General features: G+C 35.9%; 1 protein-coding gene across 1 annotated transcript; it reads left to right on the top strand.

Moving 5' to 3' along the window:
• Window positions 1-10,184: 10,184 nt before the first annotated feature.
• LOC110029218 lies at window positions 10,185-12,247 on the top strand. The gene is made up of 4 exons (XM_020731401.1): window positions 10,185-10,541; window positions 11,671-11,766; window positions 11,860-11,927; window positions 12,008-12,247. The coding sequence occupies exons 1-4, from the start codon at window positions 10,185-10,187 to the stop codon at window positions 12,129-12,131; spliced, it is 645 nt and encodes a 214-aa protein (XP_020587060.1). The 3' UTR covers window positions 12,132-12,247.
• The last annotated feature ends 254 nt before the right edge of the window (window positions 12,248-12,501 follow it).

The raw sequence follows: 12,501 nt of genomic DNA, 5'->3' as shown, positions 1-12,501 counted from the left end.
TATATATCAGAATTGACCAAAAAAATATGTAGCATCTTACATTTTTGAAAAGTATGGGCGGAACGAAATTTTTTTATAGGGTGGACAAATTTATTGAATAAATAAATAAAACGTTTCATTTAAAATTAGTGTAAAAATCATTGAGATGTTCAAGTAAAGCTCCATATTAACTTACATAAAAACGATATAAATTATAATTAAAAATTTTAAATTAATTAATTAATTTAAATAAAATATGATTAAAATTAATTTAAAATTAAAACTTTTTTATATTAAATACATTCATGAAAAGTATTTGAAGCTCACATTAACTATAAATATTATATAAAAATTAATTAATAAACATAAAAAAAAAACTACATAAATATTTAAATGAAAGTTATAACGTGAGTGTTTTATTGTTTTTATTTTATTCTCAGATCAGAAAAAGATAATTTAACTTTTGTTTAATTAATGGGTTGGTTGGTTGGTTGGAAGGATTTGTCATGTATTGTAATTGTTTTATATGAATTTTAGGGAATTATTTGTTTGGCATGAAGAAATACAAATATAACATAAAGTATAAATAAATTTGAAGTTCACAACCGAGTTTATTTCGACTAAATTTAGAATTTGATCAATTTGGATGAATTTGAGTTACACGGTAAAATTGTCGGCAAGCCACCCCCTTTGCTCCCGTTTGCCACGCGCTGCCTCCTAACTCTGTCGGCCAACTTCCCTGGTGTTTGATGTCTTTTTGGGCTAGCTAAGAAAGAAAACACGAGAGGTTTCAGAAAATCTCACCAACGTGGAGTTTGATGTTGTGTTTGTTCACGGGAGATGAAGCTCTCATAGTGATAGGAGAGATGGTGTCGTTCCGACAAAGCTTTGACGAGGTCCGCTCCACTCCTCCAAAGAACGACGAAGCTCTCCTTTAGAAGGAGAGTGCAGGAATCCAACGAAGTTTCGACGGTTCTTCGGCTATCCTTCCCCAAGCTAGAATTATGCTCTCCTTTAGTTTAGGAGAGTAGGCACCTTGCTCCCTTGCTAAACAAACTCTTTTTCGTTAAGAAAATCTTCTACACACTCAAGGAATGGTGGAGAAAGAAGAAGATTTCTTCGTGGAGGTTGAAGGAGGAGAGGAGGAAGAAGAAGAAGAAGGTTGAAGATGACCAACCCCCATAGTGTTTCCTCCTTGAGGAAGATGAAGAGTCTTCCTCTCTTGCTCCTAGCTCTCAAGTCTTCAAGGGAAGAAGAAGGTATTCAACACTTGGAGGGGACCAAAAATGCTAAAGTGAGGAGGATCTCATCAAAATGGGGGAGCTCAAGGGACACAAGCTAACCACCTCCCATTTCATCCATTTTTGCCTAAAATAGCATTTCCACCTCACCCTCGAAGCTTTTAGAAGAGGGCTAAATGAGATATAATCACCCTCTTTATCTCCCCCCAAGCAAATCCCCCAAAGCCAAGTAAACCATTGTCATTTATGCTCATTAGGGGTTGCACCGGGGCAAATCAACATTAAAAAAATGAATCAAATTGTGTTCTGGAAGTTGGACCGGCTCCTAGTTGTCTCAATCTTGATGCATGGGCACTCAGTCTGGCGCCATGGAGCTAGCGCCTACTTTCCCTTGTCTCGGTAAAATGATCATTTTTAGCAATTTTGGGCCCCTAAGCACTCGGGGCTGGTGCCTAGGTTCTATAAACTGGTGCCCGACTTCCATATGCTTGGTTTGGAGGCTCCAAAGGCAGTTTTGGGTGCCGAAGCACCTGAGCTTGGCACCCAGCGTCGGTCTGGCCTAAAAATGCTGATTTTCACATATATTGTCTGATGGATGGTTTCTTCGATCTATGAGCTATGTGGGACCACACATGACTGAAATATAACCCTTGAAATTCAAAAATATGCATTTTTAGTAGCCATTTTTTGGGAAAATCATCGCTAACGGTTGGCTCAAACCACAATGCGGGTAGGGTGTTCCAAACCTCAGTTATTGCCCGAGTGACCTTAAGAAGGTTCTCATGGATTTGGAAGTTGTGGAAACTTGTGTATCATTAGAACTCGACCTCATAACTTAGAGATGAACTTTTTATGTATTAAATTATTTTGGATATGACTGTTAGTTATTTTAGCAGTACGACCTCTTTCTGTTTTTTAGTATGAATATTCTATAAATTGCACTTATTTCAATATATTACACATATAAGGGCAAAACAATATTTCTCATCAGAAATAACAGCAACACAACAGATTTTCCAAACAGACACTTGCTTCTTCATTAGTAGCTTTCTGACAGATGCTGAAAACTGCTTCACCTAGAAACAAATTTACTGCAGTTTCTTCAAAAAACAACAATCGCCCCAAATACACCCTTAGATTGCATACAACCACAGCTATCCCAAATCCATAAGAAATAAAAACACTAATCATAACTTTTGTTTCCATGTTCGCTTAGAATTTTGAGTGTTTGTCGTCATAATCATTCTTTTAAGGATTATTTAAATCAATACTTTAATCATGATTTCATTTTTATGAGTGGGGCACGACTATTACCCACAATAGCAATTTTATAATATAAATTATTATATTCCAAAAATTTAATTTAAATTTATATTCAATATATTAGAGAGAGATGCATTTTCATTTTTGAACTATCATTGCCAATTGAATAGATGAAAAATATAATTATTGATTTATTATTATATAATTTATATCATAGTCAAATATAAAATATTTACTTTATCATTCTCTTTAACTATAGTTAGATCTTGAGTCTTGGGTTTTGTCCTTCTTCTATTCAATCAATATCAGCTGGAATTTTTAAAAACTCATATTTAGGTGATGGACATTTAAATACTTAGATATTAGTTATTTTTTAGGCTAAATGTTCTTCTGTTGACTTTAACACTTTGTCTCTATTCTAAGCTATTTCCAAGCTACAAAATGTTGTATTGCTTATTGAAAAGTTTGGGAAATAACTGTAGTGATGTTTTAATGATTAATTCTTACAGAAACACTCATTAGTGGTGGCTCGAAGATCATTAATCTTTCAAAAAGTGATTTGAATTTTTGCTCGGATTGAGATTGATAGAAATAAATGAGCCGAGCTACGAGCCAAAATTTTTTGATTGAAGTTTTTTCGAGCCGATTGTTAACGACCCCAACTCGGCTCAAAATAGGATCATTAACAGCTCTAAGTTAGATATGGGGTTTTCTATGGTAATTATACGAATAAACCAATTTTGATAATGGTTTGTGGTGTTTTTTGGATCTTACTCTGTTTTAATTATTATTTTTATGAAGGTTTTTCTTAATATATGCACATCTAAACGTCTCTTTTGGTGGAATTGCAGACAGCATTCTTCAGATATATTATCAATTTATATAATTAATATGAAAAGCAGCTTAATTTAAGAATCAAATACTAATCTTTGGTTTCCCTAATTCTCTGTATTACTGATTTCTCTTTATGATTAGAAAACCATAATATTTTATTGTAGAGGACTAGACTTCGTTTTCATCTTGGGTTGCCTTTTAATACACCAAAGCTAGTATATTTTGCCAGGGCATCTTATTATATGATGAAATGACAAATACAAGAGAACAATTCAGAGATTAATATTAATAAATATTTTTTTATAAAATACAAGATAGCATTTTTAATTATTTTAGTTAGTGAGTGATAAAGCCTTGAAATTTGATATATTTTGAGAATATTTTATATTAAAAAATTGAGCCGGCTCACGGGCTAACAAGTCGAGTTCGGTTGGCTTGAGTTTCACTTATTAACTCACCGAGCTCAGCTCATGTGCCACTGATCAACCATAGTTAAAGTCGGTTCATGAATTGGTTCGACTCACACACCTAATTGGAACCTATGCTCGCCAACCAACTTCTCACAAAAGCCAACAGAACGGCCAACATTAGCAAGTCTTTTGCAGGCGATGTTGACTTGAGAAGATGACCCATCTTTAAGAGAAAATATTACGTATGTCGTCTAAATGTGCTAACGACAACATGGATTGCACCATGTGATGCGTCCGAAGATGTGATGTGATCTTCGATAGCCCTAACAACAGTAGGTTTTTAACTTTTCACTTTCTAGCCAAACTTGGATTGACTAAAAAGAATTTTGATCCAAAATTTTAGCTCGTAGCTCGGCTCGTTTATTTCGATTTGATCTCTATCCGAGCCAAAACTCAAATCAATCAATTTTTGAGTGATTAACGTTGTTCAAACTGTTTAAAACGTTCGGTCATTTTAATGATTTAATTGTCCATTGTTATAACTCTGTCATTATGTCAACTACTAAAATTAAATTATATGTATTCAGTTGAATGCACTTTATAATTTGTTGATTGCTGTCAGGTTTGAAGGTGTATATATCGAAATTTGTATATCAAGATTGTGGGTGTACAATAGACATTACCCAGATAGAAAATGGATCTCCAAGGAGTTATTGAACAGTGTAGAGGCCTTCATGGATGCAACATCGCAACTTCCATTTTATCTTATCTTAAGCTAGTTTTCGGTATCCTTGTTCAAAACACAGGAATAGAGCACATTTAATGTCAGACAAAGTAAGATATGGTTTATATCTTCGGGGGTTTCTGCCTAATTATCGGATCTGGACTTCACATGGGGAGGTTGATCATGCAACATTTAGCTTTGTTCCTTAGATGAGCTATGATCCTCCATCTGAATTTCACTCAAGTAGATTGAAGAAATGATCTTTGATGAGACAAGACAACATTGCCTAAGTCAAGTGTAGGAAGAGACCAAAAAATGAGGCTCAAAATTTGTATGATTTACTGAATGTTGCTTAAAGGCCATTGTGGGAGGGATGCACTTCCCATTCTAAGTTATTTGTAACTCTCAATATGCTAAAAATTAAAATAGAATTTGATTTGCCCCGAGAGTGCTTCAATCAGTTAGTAATATTACTGAAAAAGACTAATTCAAAGGAAAATTTAGTTCTAGAAGACCTATATTAGACGAAAAAATTGATCCCCAAATAGGGTTGAAAACAAAAAAGATTGATTGTTGCGTGAATAGATGCATGCTATTTTATAAGTCCAACATAGCAGAGAGTGGGCACAAATTCTGTAACTCTCTGAGATTCAGAAATTTAGAATAAAACCAAAAAGAGACATAAAAAAGTTCAATACAAGTGTCTCTTCTATCTACCGCTTATTCCACAACTTCAAAGACTATTTACTTCTACGCGTACTGCTCCACCTATGACGTGACATCATATCATGTCAGGGGATATTTACTCAATGAGTCATCGTCCAGATGGAGAGGCATGAAAGGTTTTGATCATATACAACCCAGGTTTGCTGTGGAACACACAATGTGAGCCTTAGCTTATGCTCTGATGACTTCTCACCGTACAATTAGTTCGCATCACCTTACTCTTCGTGGCTAGTGATCGTTACACTATACAATCCTCCTTTCGAGATGTGCATGACAACACCATTCTTATTCATGACCTTGATTATACCATGTCCCAATAGTTCTATAGATCGGATTGATGTATATTTCTAACCTTTGATAGATGGGCTGCAAATTCCTTGGGAAAGGTGTGTCATGACTTATGTTGTTATGAAACATAATTTTCTAATGAAAGCAGCATTAATATGGAGAATAAGTGATGTTCCAACGTATGGAATGCTATGTGGGTGGAGCACTGCGGGAAAGTTTCCAAGGCATTTACGCTTTAGCATGACAAGAAGTATTCATGGTATGACTGTCACCTTTTTTTTTGTAGATGATGAACATTCATTCAGAAGAAACAAAAATGCATTCTGAAGAAATAAAATTGAGAAATCAACGTCACTTCCAATAATATATGGGAGAGATTTATTTCAAATTATTAATGACATTCCAAAGATTACTGTTTAGCCCGAGTTATCTTCACATCGTCCATCAAAATTTGGTGTTACTCATAGTTGGACTAAGAAATTCATTTTTTGGGATCTGCCTTACTAGAAGGGTAACTTGATCAGGCATATCTCCTTGTCATTATTGTACTTATCGCTATTTAGGAGCAAAAAAACACAGCGAACTAATTTGTATAACACCAGGAATATTCCCAGAACATAATAACACATGAGTATCATCACAATAACACCTAAATAATACGGAATAACACAAATGGAATATTCCCCTATGCTGAAACGTTTTTTTTTAAATTTTTCTGTCAACTTCACGTGGCGTGATTTCATTAGACTTCAAACGTATCTCTATATCCCGAGTCCGGATGTAATATTTGTTCCTCTAGTGCTGCAAAACTCTATATTCCGCTGCCAACCACGGCAGTATTCAAGCAACCTTTATTTTTTGGGTTGGGGCATTTACATACATCCCGCCTAATTCTCATGTATTTACAAATCTAACACCTAAACTTTGCTTCTTATTCTTGAGTTTATGCCAAATCTCTCACTATTTTGCTAAAAGGATTTGAAAAAAAAAAGAAGAATATTTGTGCAAAATTCGTTCTTTTGTTTTTTTCCTTTTGTTTCTTCTGAAGAAGTTATTTGAACAAATAGTGCCGCAATATTTTAAGTAAAGAAGCGGAGGTTGTTAATTACTTCTTCCAACCCCACTTTGGAATCTTAATTAGTAGCCATTTTTTTTTCGCCTGCCGAACCTTTTTTGAACAAGTAAACATGTATTGGATTTCTCGTAGTTGTGTGCCAGCTTCTTCCATTTTTTTTTAATTAAAAACTTTCTTTTTGGATAATTATATATATATATATATATATTTTGAAAGGAATGACCGAATGATATGATACGAGCCCCGATCATTCCTCATGCGCCTATAATTTGAGTACCACACCCTCCACCTGGGGAATCAAACCTCAGACTAGATGGGACTTAAACTGACAAGCAGATGTCAGACCAACTGATCTGAGTACGCGGCGCTTTATTATGTATATAAAAGATATAATGAAAATAGAAGTATAAATTGCAAACTGGTCTTAAAATCTATGCTTGGGTTATCTTGCAAATGATTTGAAAAGGACAGAATTGAATACTAATAAAATCTATGTGAAACTTATATAAGACTCCGTGGCTCATCAATAAGCGAGAGTAAAACCTGCAAAATCGTTGAAAGCCAGTCTTTATACATGCAAGGAACACACTAATTTGCTAGTGAGGTCGAATAAGACGTTTAATGAAAATTTAGCTTTTCTCTTAATTTACTTGTGCATTAAGATATGATTTCATGTTTTTCACATGATTCATGAAGCAATGCACAACTCAAATTAATCACACAAAATGATGTACAAATCGCCCATAACGCTCGAAATAGAGATTTATGATAGCATTCATAGACCGTAGAAGCCAGAATTGTGAGTTATATGAGTTGTGAGCCGCATAAGCTGTAGTTGGCTACATATGCTTTAATGTAGAGCTGTAATAATGTTCGTAGCCTAAAAGACCGGAGTTGAGCTGCAAGGACTTTAATAATGTCATTAGGTTACAAAAGCTGAAGTCAGGAGTTACATGAATTGTGATAACATCTGTAATCCAAAGATATCGGAGTCAAGAGCTGCATGAGCATTGATAACTTCTATAAGTCACAGGGGTTGAAGTTGAGAGCTGCACGAGTTGTGATAACGCTTGAAGACTTAGAGGCCGAAGTTGGGAGGTGCATGAGTTTTAATAACATCTGAAAATTGAAGAGGCCAGAGTTGGGAGTTGAATGAGTTATCATAATGTTTGTAGGCCAAAAGAGCTGGAGTTGAGAGCTTCATAAGTTGTGATAATATTTGTAGGTCGCATCGCAGATATCAAAGTTGGGAGCTGCGGGAGCTGCGAACCACGTAGGCTGCAGTTGGTTAAGTAGACCATAGTGGAGGGCTGCAAGAAGAGAGCTTCAAGAGTCCAAAGAAAGTCAATGTATCCTGAGTACATCGGTCATAAATAGTTATTGCGGGAAGCTGTCGTCAGATCCTTCATAGGATGTTATTCAAGATCACGTATTGGGAGTATGTCGTTACTCCATATGTGACGTGCATTGGTATACCTTCTTTAAGGCGTGCTGTTACGCCATCATTGCAGTGTGCCGTTACAGTATTTTTGGCGTGCATTGTTACTTCGTCTTTAGGTGCATATAGGGGTGTAAACGAGCTGAACACGAGCGAGCCCGAGCTCCGCTCCTGTCCGACACGTAAAAAATGCTATTGTTTGTGTGTTTATATTTCGAACACATTTTTTTTTGTGTTCGGCTCGCACGAACTGTTCACAAACAAGAGTCGTTTTGATAACCCTAGTCACTTAGTAGTAGGATGCTAAGGGTTGAAGCGATATTTAAATCTGATTAATTATATTAAAACATCATTTAAATAAAATTTAATATATTATTATTCAAATTTTTAATTAATAATTTTAATTGATTATAAATTTTTGTTGCATATATATATATATATATATATATATATGGTATACTTCAAAACATATACATTTAAGGTTTCAATCATATATATATATTTTTGTGTGTGCGCGAGCGCTCGCATAATTATTTCGAGCCAAATCGAGTCAAACATGAATGAACAAATCTTTGTTCGTGTTTGACTCGTTTATATATCGAGTGCTAAAAAATTGTTCATGTTCATCTCGTTTGCTTAGCGAACATATCAAACACGAGTTTTTTAACGAGTTGAACACAAAATTTTCGCAAACAACTAGTCATTTCGAGAACACTAGCTGCATATTTGCATTGCTTCGTATGATGTTTAGTTACTATGTAAGTCTAGCTGTTATTCTAAACGGTTCATAAATTATTACTCCATAGCTCCATAAGGGACTTCGATACAACGATCAGAGGGCAGTGGATGATGGTCATCGGTGTTCGATGGATGCAAAAATAGACAACATTCATTGGACTTTTTGTGTGGAACACTATACTTTGACTCCTTCTACAACAAGCATCAGGGTTTCTTTTGTTCAAGGTCTTGATCCCCCTTCATGATAAGGGTAGGGCTCTATTTATGTAGGAATCCAAACCACTCTATTGGGGGACCCAAAGTAATCCCTTTAATTGGGCAGCTTTCAACACACATTTGAGTGCCTTAATAGTGTCATACTTGAGTGATTTTGGATTAGTTGGATTCATCTCATCAGGATGATCAATTTGACTTAAAGTTTGTTAGATTTGGAATCCATTTTATTTTGCAATTGGTCACGAGAAGCTTCTTAAATTAGTTTAACGATTATATCTTGACTTGATATGACTCGGATGTGGTTAATGTTGGTGTTATTGCATTCATCTCGTCAAACCGTTCAGTTTGACTTTAAGTTTGTTGAAATCATAGTTATTGATGATTTTTAATTAAAGTTTGAGCATGCAGTCATTGCTAAAAAATTGCTTCGAGATCCATTTCACGCCTTGAGTTTCGTATCAGATGGAGTATCAGATACAATGTTAAGTGATCGATTCATCTCGTGTCACATGAATTTTTCTCTCTTTATTGAGGGTTCTCGAGTAATACAAAATGCATAATCATCACACACAAATCTCTAAGGAAATACGATTCATCCTTTCTTGTTTTATTTTGAATTTAACATCATAATTTATATTCTCTCTAAAACTCTAGGCCTCTTTCTCGTAAAGCTCACGAGTTATTGTCAGCTTATGTGCTTAGCTCTTGTGACAACCGACAATCAACAATTAGACTTCAAGGTGAGTTTCTCCAATCAAATCAGCTAATCTTTTAGATAATGAGGTAAACCCGTTCCCTTCAAGCTATGATCGAGCCGATTGTGATAGGCAAATTGATAACCCGTATTTGATAACTAGTACTTGACTTGCAATCCACTCGTGCTCGTGCTTGACAGAACTGATATTCAGCTACTCATATCTGTCAACTTATTAGCCTGACAAAACAACTGAGCAAAAAAAAATTCAATAATCCACCCTAACATGCCATCCTGAGTTTAATAAGTGGCCTTCAACTATATAAGGAATTTAATATAGAGCTTCTAAGAATACTCCAACAAAATAATAATAATAATAATAATGCCATAGCTTATCATAAATGTAATATAAAATAACAGCATCTTAAAAAAAAAATCAAAATTAATGTAACCATTAAATTATGTTTTCCTTGGCTTGGCATGACCACCTGGTCAACACCCCATCACATCCTATAAATTGAACCCATTCCCTCCATTCCCACCTCAGGCGGCCAAAAAATGGAAACCCCCAAAAACCTCCTCCAACTCTTCCACCACCTCCGCCACCGCCTCCACCGGCTCCTCAGCCTCATTTCTCTAAAAGACCTTCTCCTCTCCCTCCTCCTCCTCATATGCGGCCTCTCTCCCGTCACCCTCCATCTCTCCGGCGGTGCCACCTCTCTCTACATGTGGGCGCCCCGCCGCCCCCCCCGTCGCCGCCCCCCCCGCCCCGCCCTCGTTCTCATCCACGGATTCGGCGGCTACTCCAAATGGCAGTTCGAGCGCCAAATCGCGGCGCTCTCCCGCCACTTCGACCTCTACTTGCCGGACCTCGTCTTCTTCGGTGAGTCGGAGTCGGTGGAGGAGAAGCGGTCGGTGAAGTTTCAAGCCAAGTGTGTGGCGGAGGGGATGCGGCGGGGCGGGGGGGGGGGGAGAGCGGGGGGGGGGGGGGGGGGGGGGGGGGGGGGGGGGGGGGGGGGGGGGGGGGGGGGGGGGGGGGGGGGGAGGAGGCCGCGAATCAGGTGGAGAGGTTGGTGGTGATTGCGTCGGGGGTGGCGATGACGGCGGAGGAGAGGAAGGAGTTGGTGGAGAAAGAGGGGAGAGATTTGGCGGAGATATTGCTGCCGGAGAGAGCTGAGGATTTGCGAACTTTGTTTGAACGGTGCATGTTCATGCCGCCCAATTGGATGCCCGAGTTCCTTCTTCGTGATTTCATTCAGGTTTGTTGCCAGTCTCGGATGAATTGGACATGGGCCCCATATAAATATTAAATATTAAATATTTAATTGTATTTTTATACAATTTAAGTAATATAATAATAGTTTAATAATATTGTTTTTATCAATCGGATAAATATAATTTTTCAATTTAATATTGTTATTTTTAAATAATTTAAGTTGACATTTTGAGACAAAAATTTTATTTATTTTTAATTTAAATATTTTAGTTTAATTATGAATAAAATAAAATAGGTTAAATTAGACAATCATAGAATCTACCGTTTCCGTATTGAGACCGATTCATGGTTGAGCCGGCGAGTCCAACCCAATTCTTATGACATGGAATTTGTCAACATAATTTTACAAAAATAACATTCTGATATAATTAATCTAAGTGCAGAAAAAAATTTTAATTTTGTTAAGTTTGATTTGATATTAATATTATCTCAAAGTCTTATTTATTCGTGACATAGTGGTTGACAGTGTAGTTTTTCACGTGATTAGTTGAGGGTTTGAATAATCTATATTGTTTTTTGAGCTCATCTTTCCCAAAAAAGAAGGGAAAATAAAAATCTCAATTTTATACTACGATCGGTCTCCTACATTGCCAAGAAGAATTTTCATTTGAAATTTGTTCATCAATTCATTATATTTTCAAGTAAATCAGTATAACTAAATTGTAGTCTAAAATGAAGTGTAATCATGGTTTACTACCTCATAAAATTATTAATCAAGAGTTGTTAACTATAAATCTAATGGTAATTATTTTATTTTATTTTTTTCAGACAATGCTGAAAAAAAATAGGAAGGAGAGGGCAGAACTGCTGAATGAACTTCTATCAAATGGCGTTGGTTGTGGCTCTCTTCCAATTCTTAAGCAGGTAGTTAATTATTTTAATTAATGGGTTGTAAATGAATAAACCCCTTCGGATTACACATAACTAATTAGTTCAAAATGCTATTAACCGAATCAGGAAACCCTAATCCTATGGGGCGAAAAAGACTCCATTTTCCCGTTGCCTCTTGCTTATGCTCTGAAGAGGTAATTCTAAACTAACTAATTTTATTCAATTATTTTCTCTATTTGTTGCAAATTTATTAATATTTCTCTTATGTAATCAGGCATTTGGGAGATAAGGCGAAATTGCAGGTGATTAAGGAAGCTGGGCATGCAGTGACATTAGAGCAGCCTCGACATGTAAATAACATGATTAGGAGGTTCATTTTGCAAGAAAAGGTGGCTTAAGATGTGGGGGAATCATATATACTTACATGGATATGTCATGTGTTTTTTTAAAACCTCGCATAAAAATTTCACCTTGATCAACTTTGAGCTCAATCACTTGTATTTTGTGTTTAGCCACCGAGACTTGTTCAAATTACAAAAAAAAAAAATGTTACATTTATACCAAATTGTCAGAGAAAATGTATGAGCTTAATAGCATATTTTCGGCAGTTTTTTAATTACCTTTTGGCTTTGTTTTTTAATTACATCTTTACCTTTTGGCTTTGTTTTTTAATTATGCCATATTGTATCAATTTCACTTAGTGATTTTGTCATTATTTGGAAATTTTCTTCTAGTACATTCCTTGCAATAATATATTGATGGAAAGTT

This window comes from Phalaenopsis equestris, unplaced genomic scaffold (assembly GCF_001263595.1).
Source record: "Phalaenopsis equestris unplaced genomic scaffold, ASM126359v1 Scaffold000552, whole genome shotgun sequence".
Lineage (NCBI taxonomy): Eukaryota > Viridiplantae > Streptophyta > Magnoliopsida > Asparagales > Orchidaceae > Phalaenopsis > Phalaenopsis equestris.
This window is presented reverse-complemented; position numbering and strand designations above follow the sequence as displayed.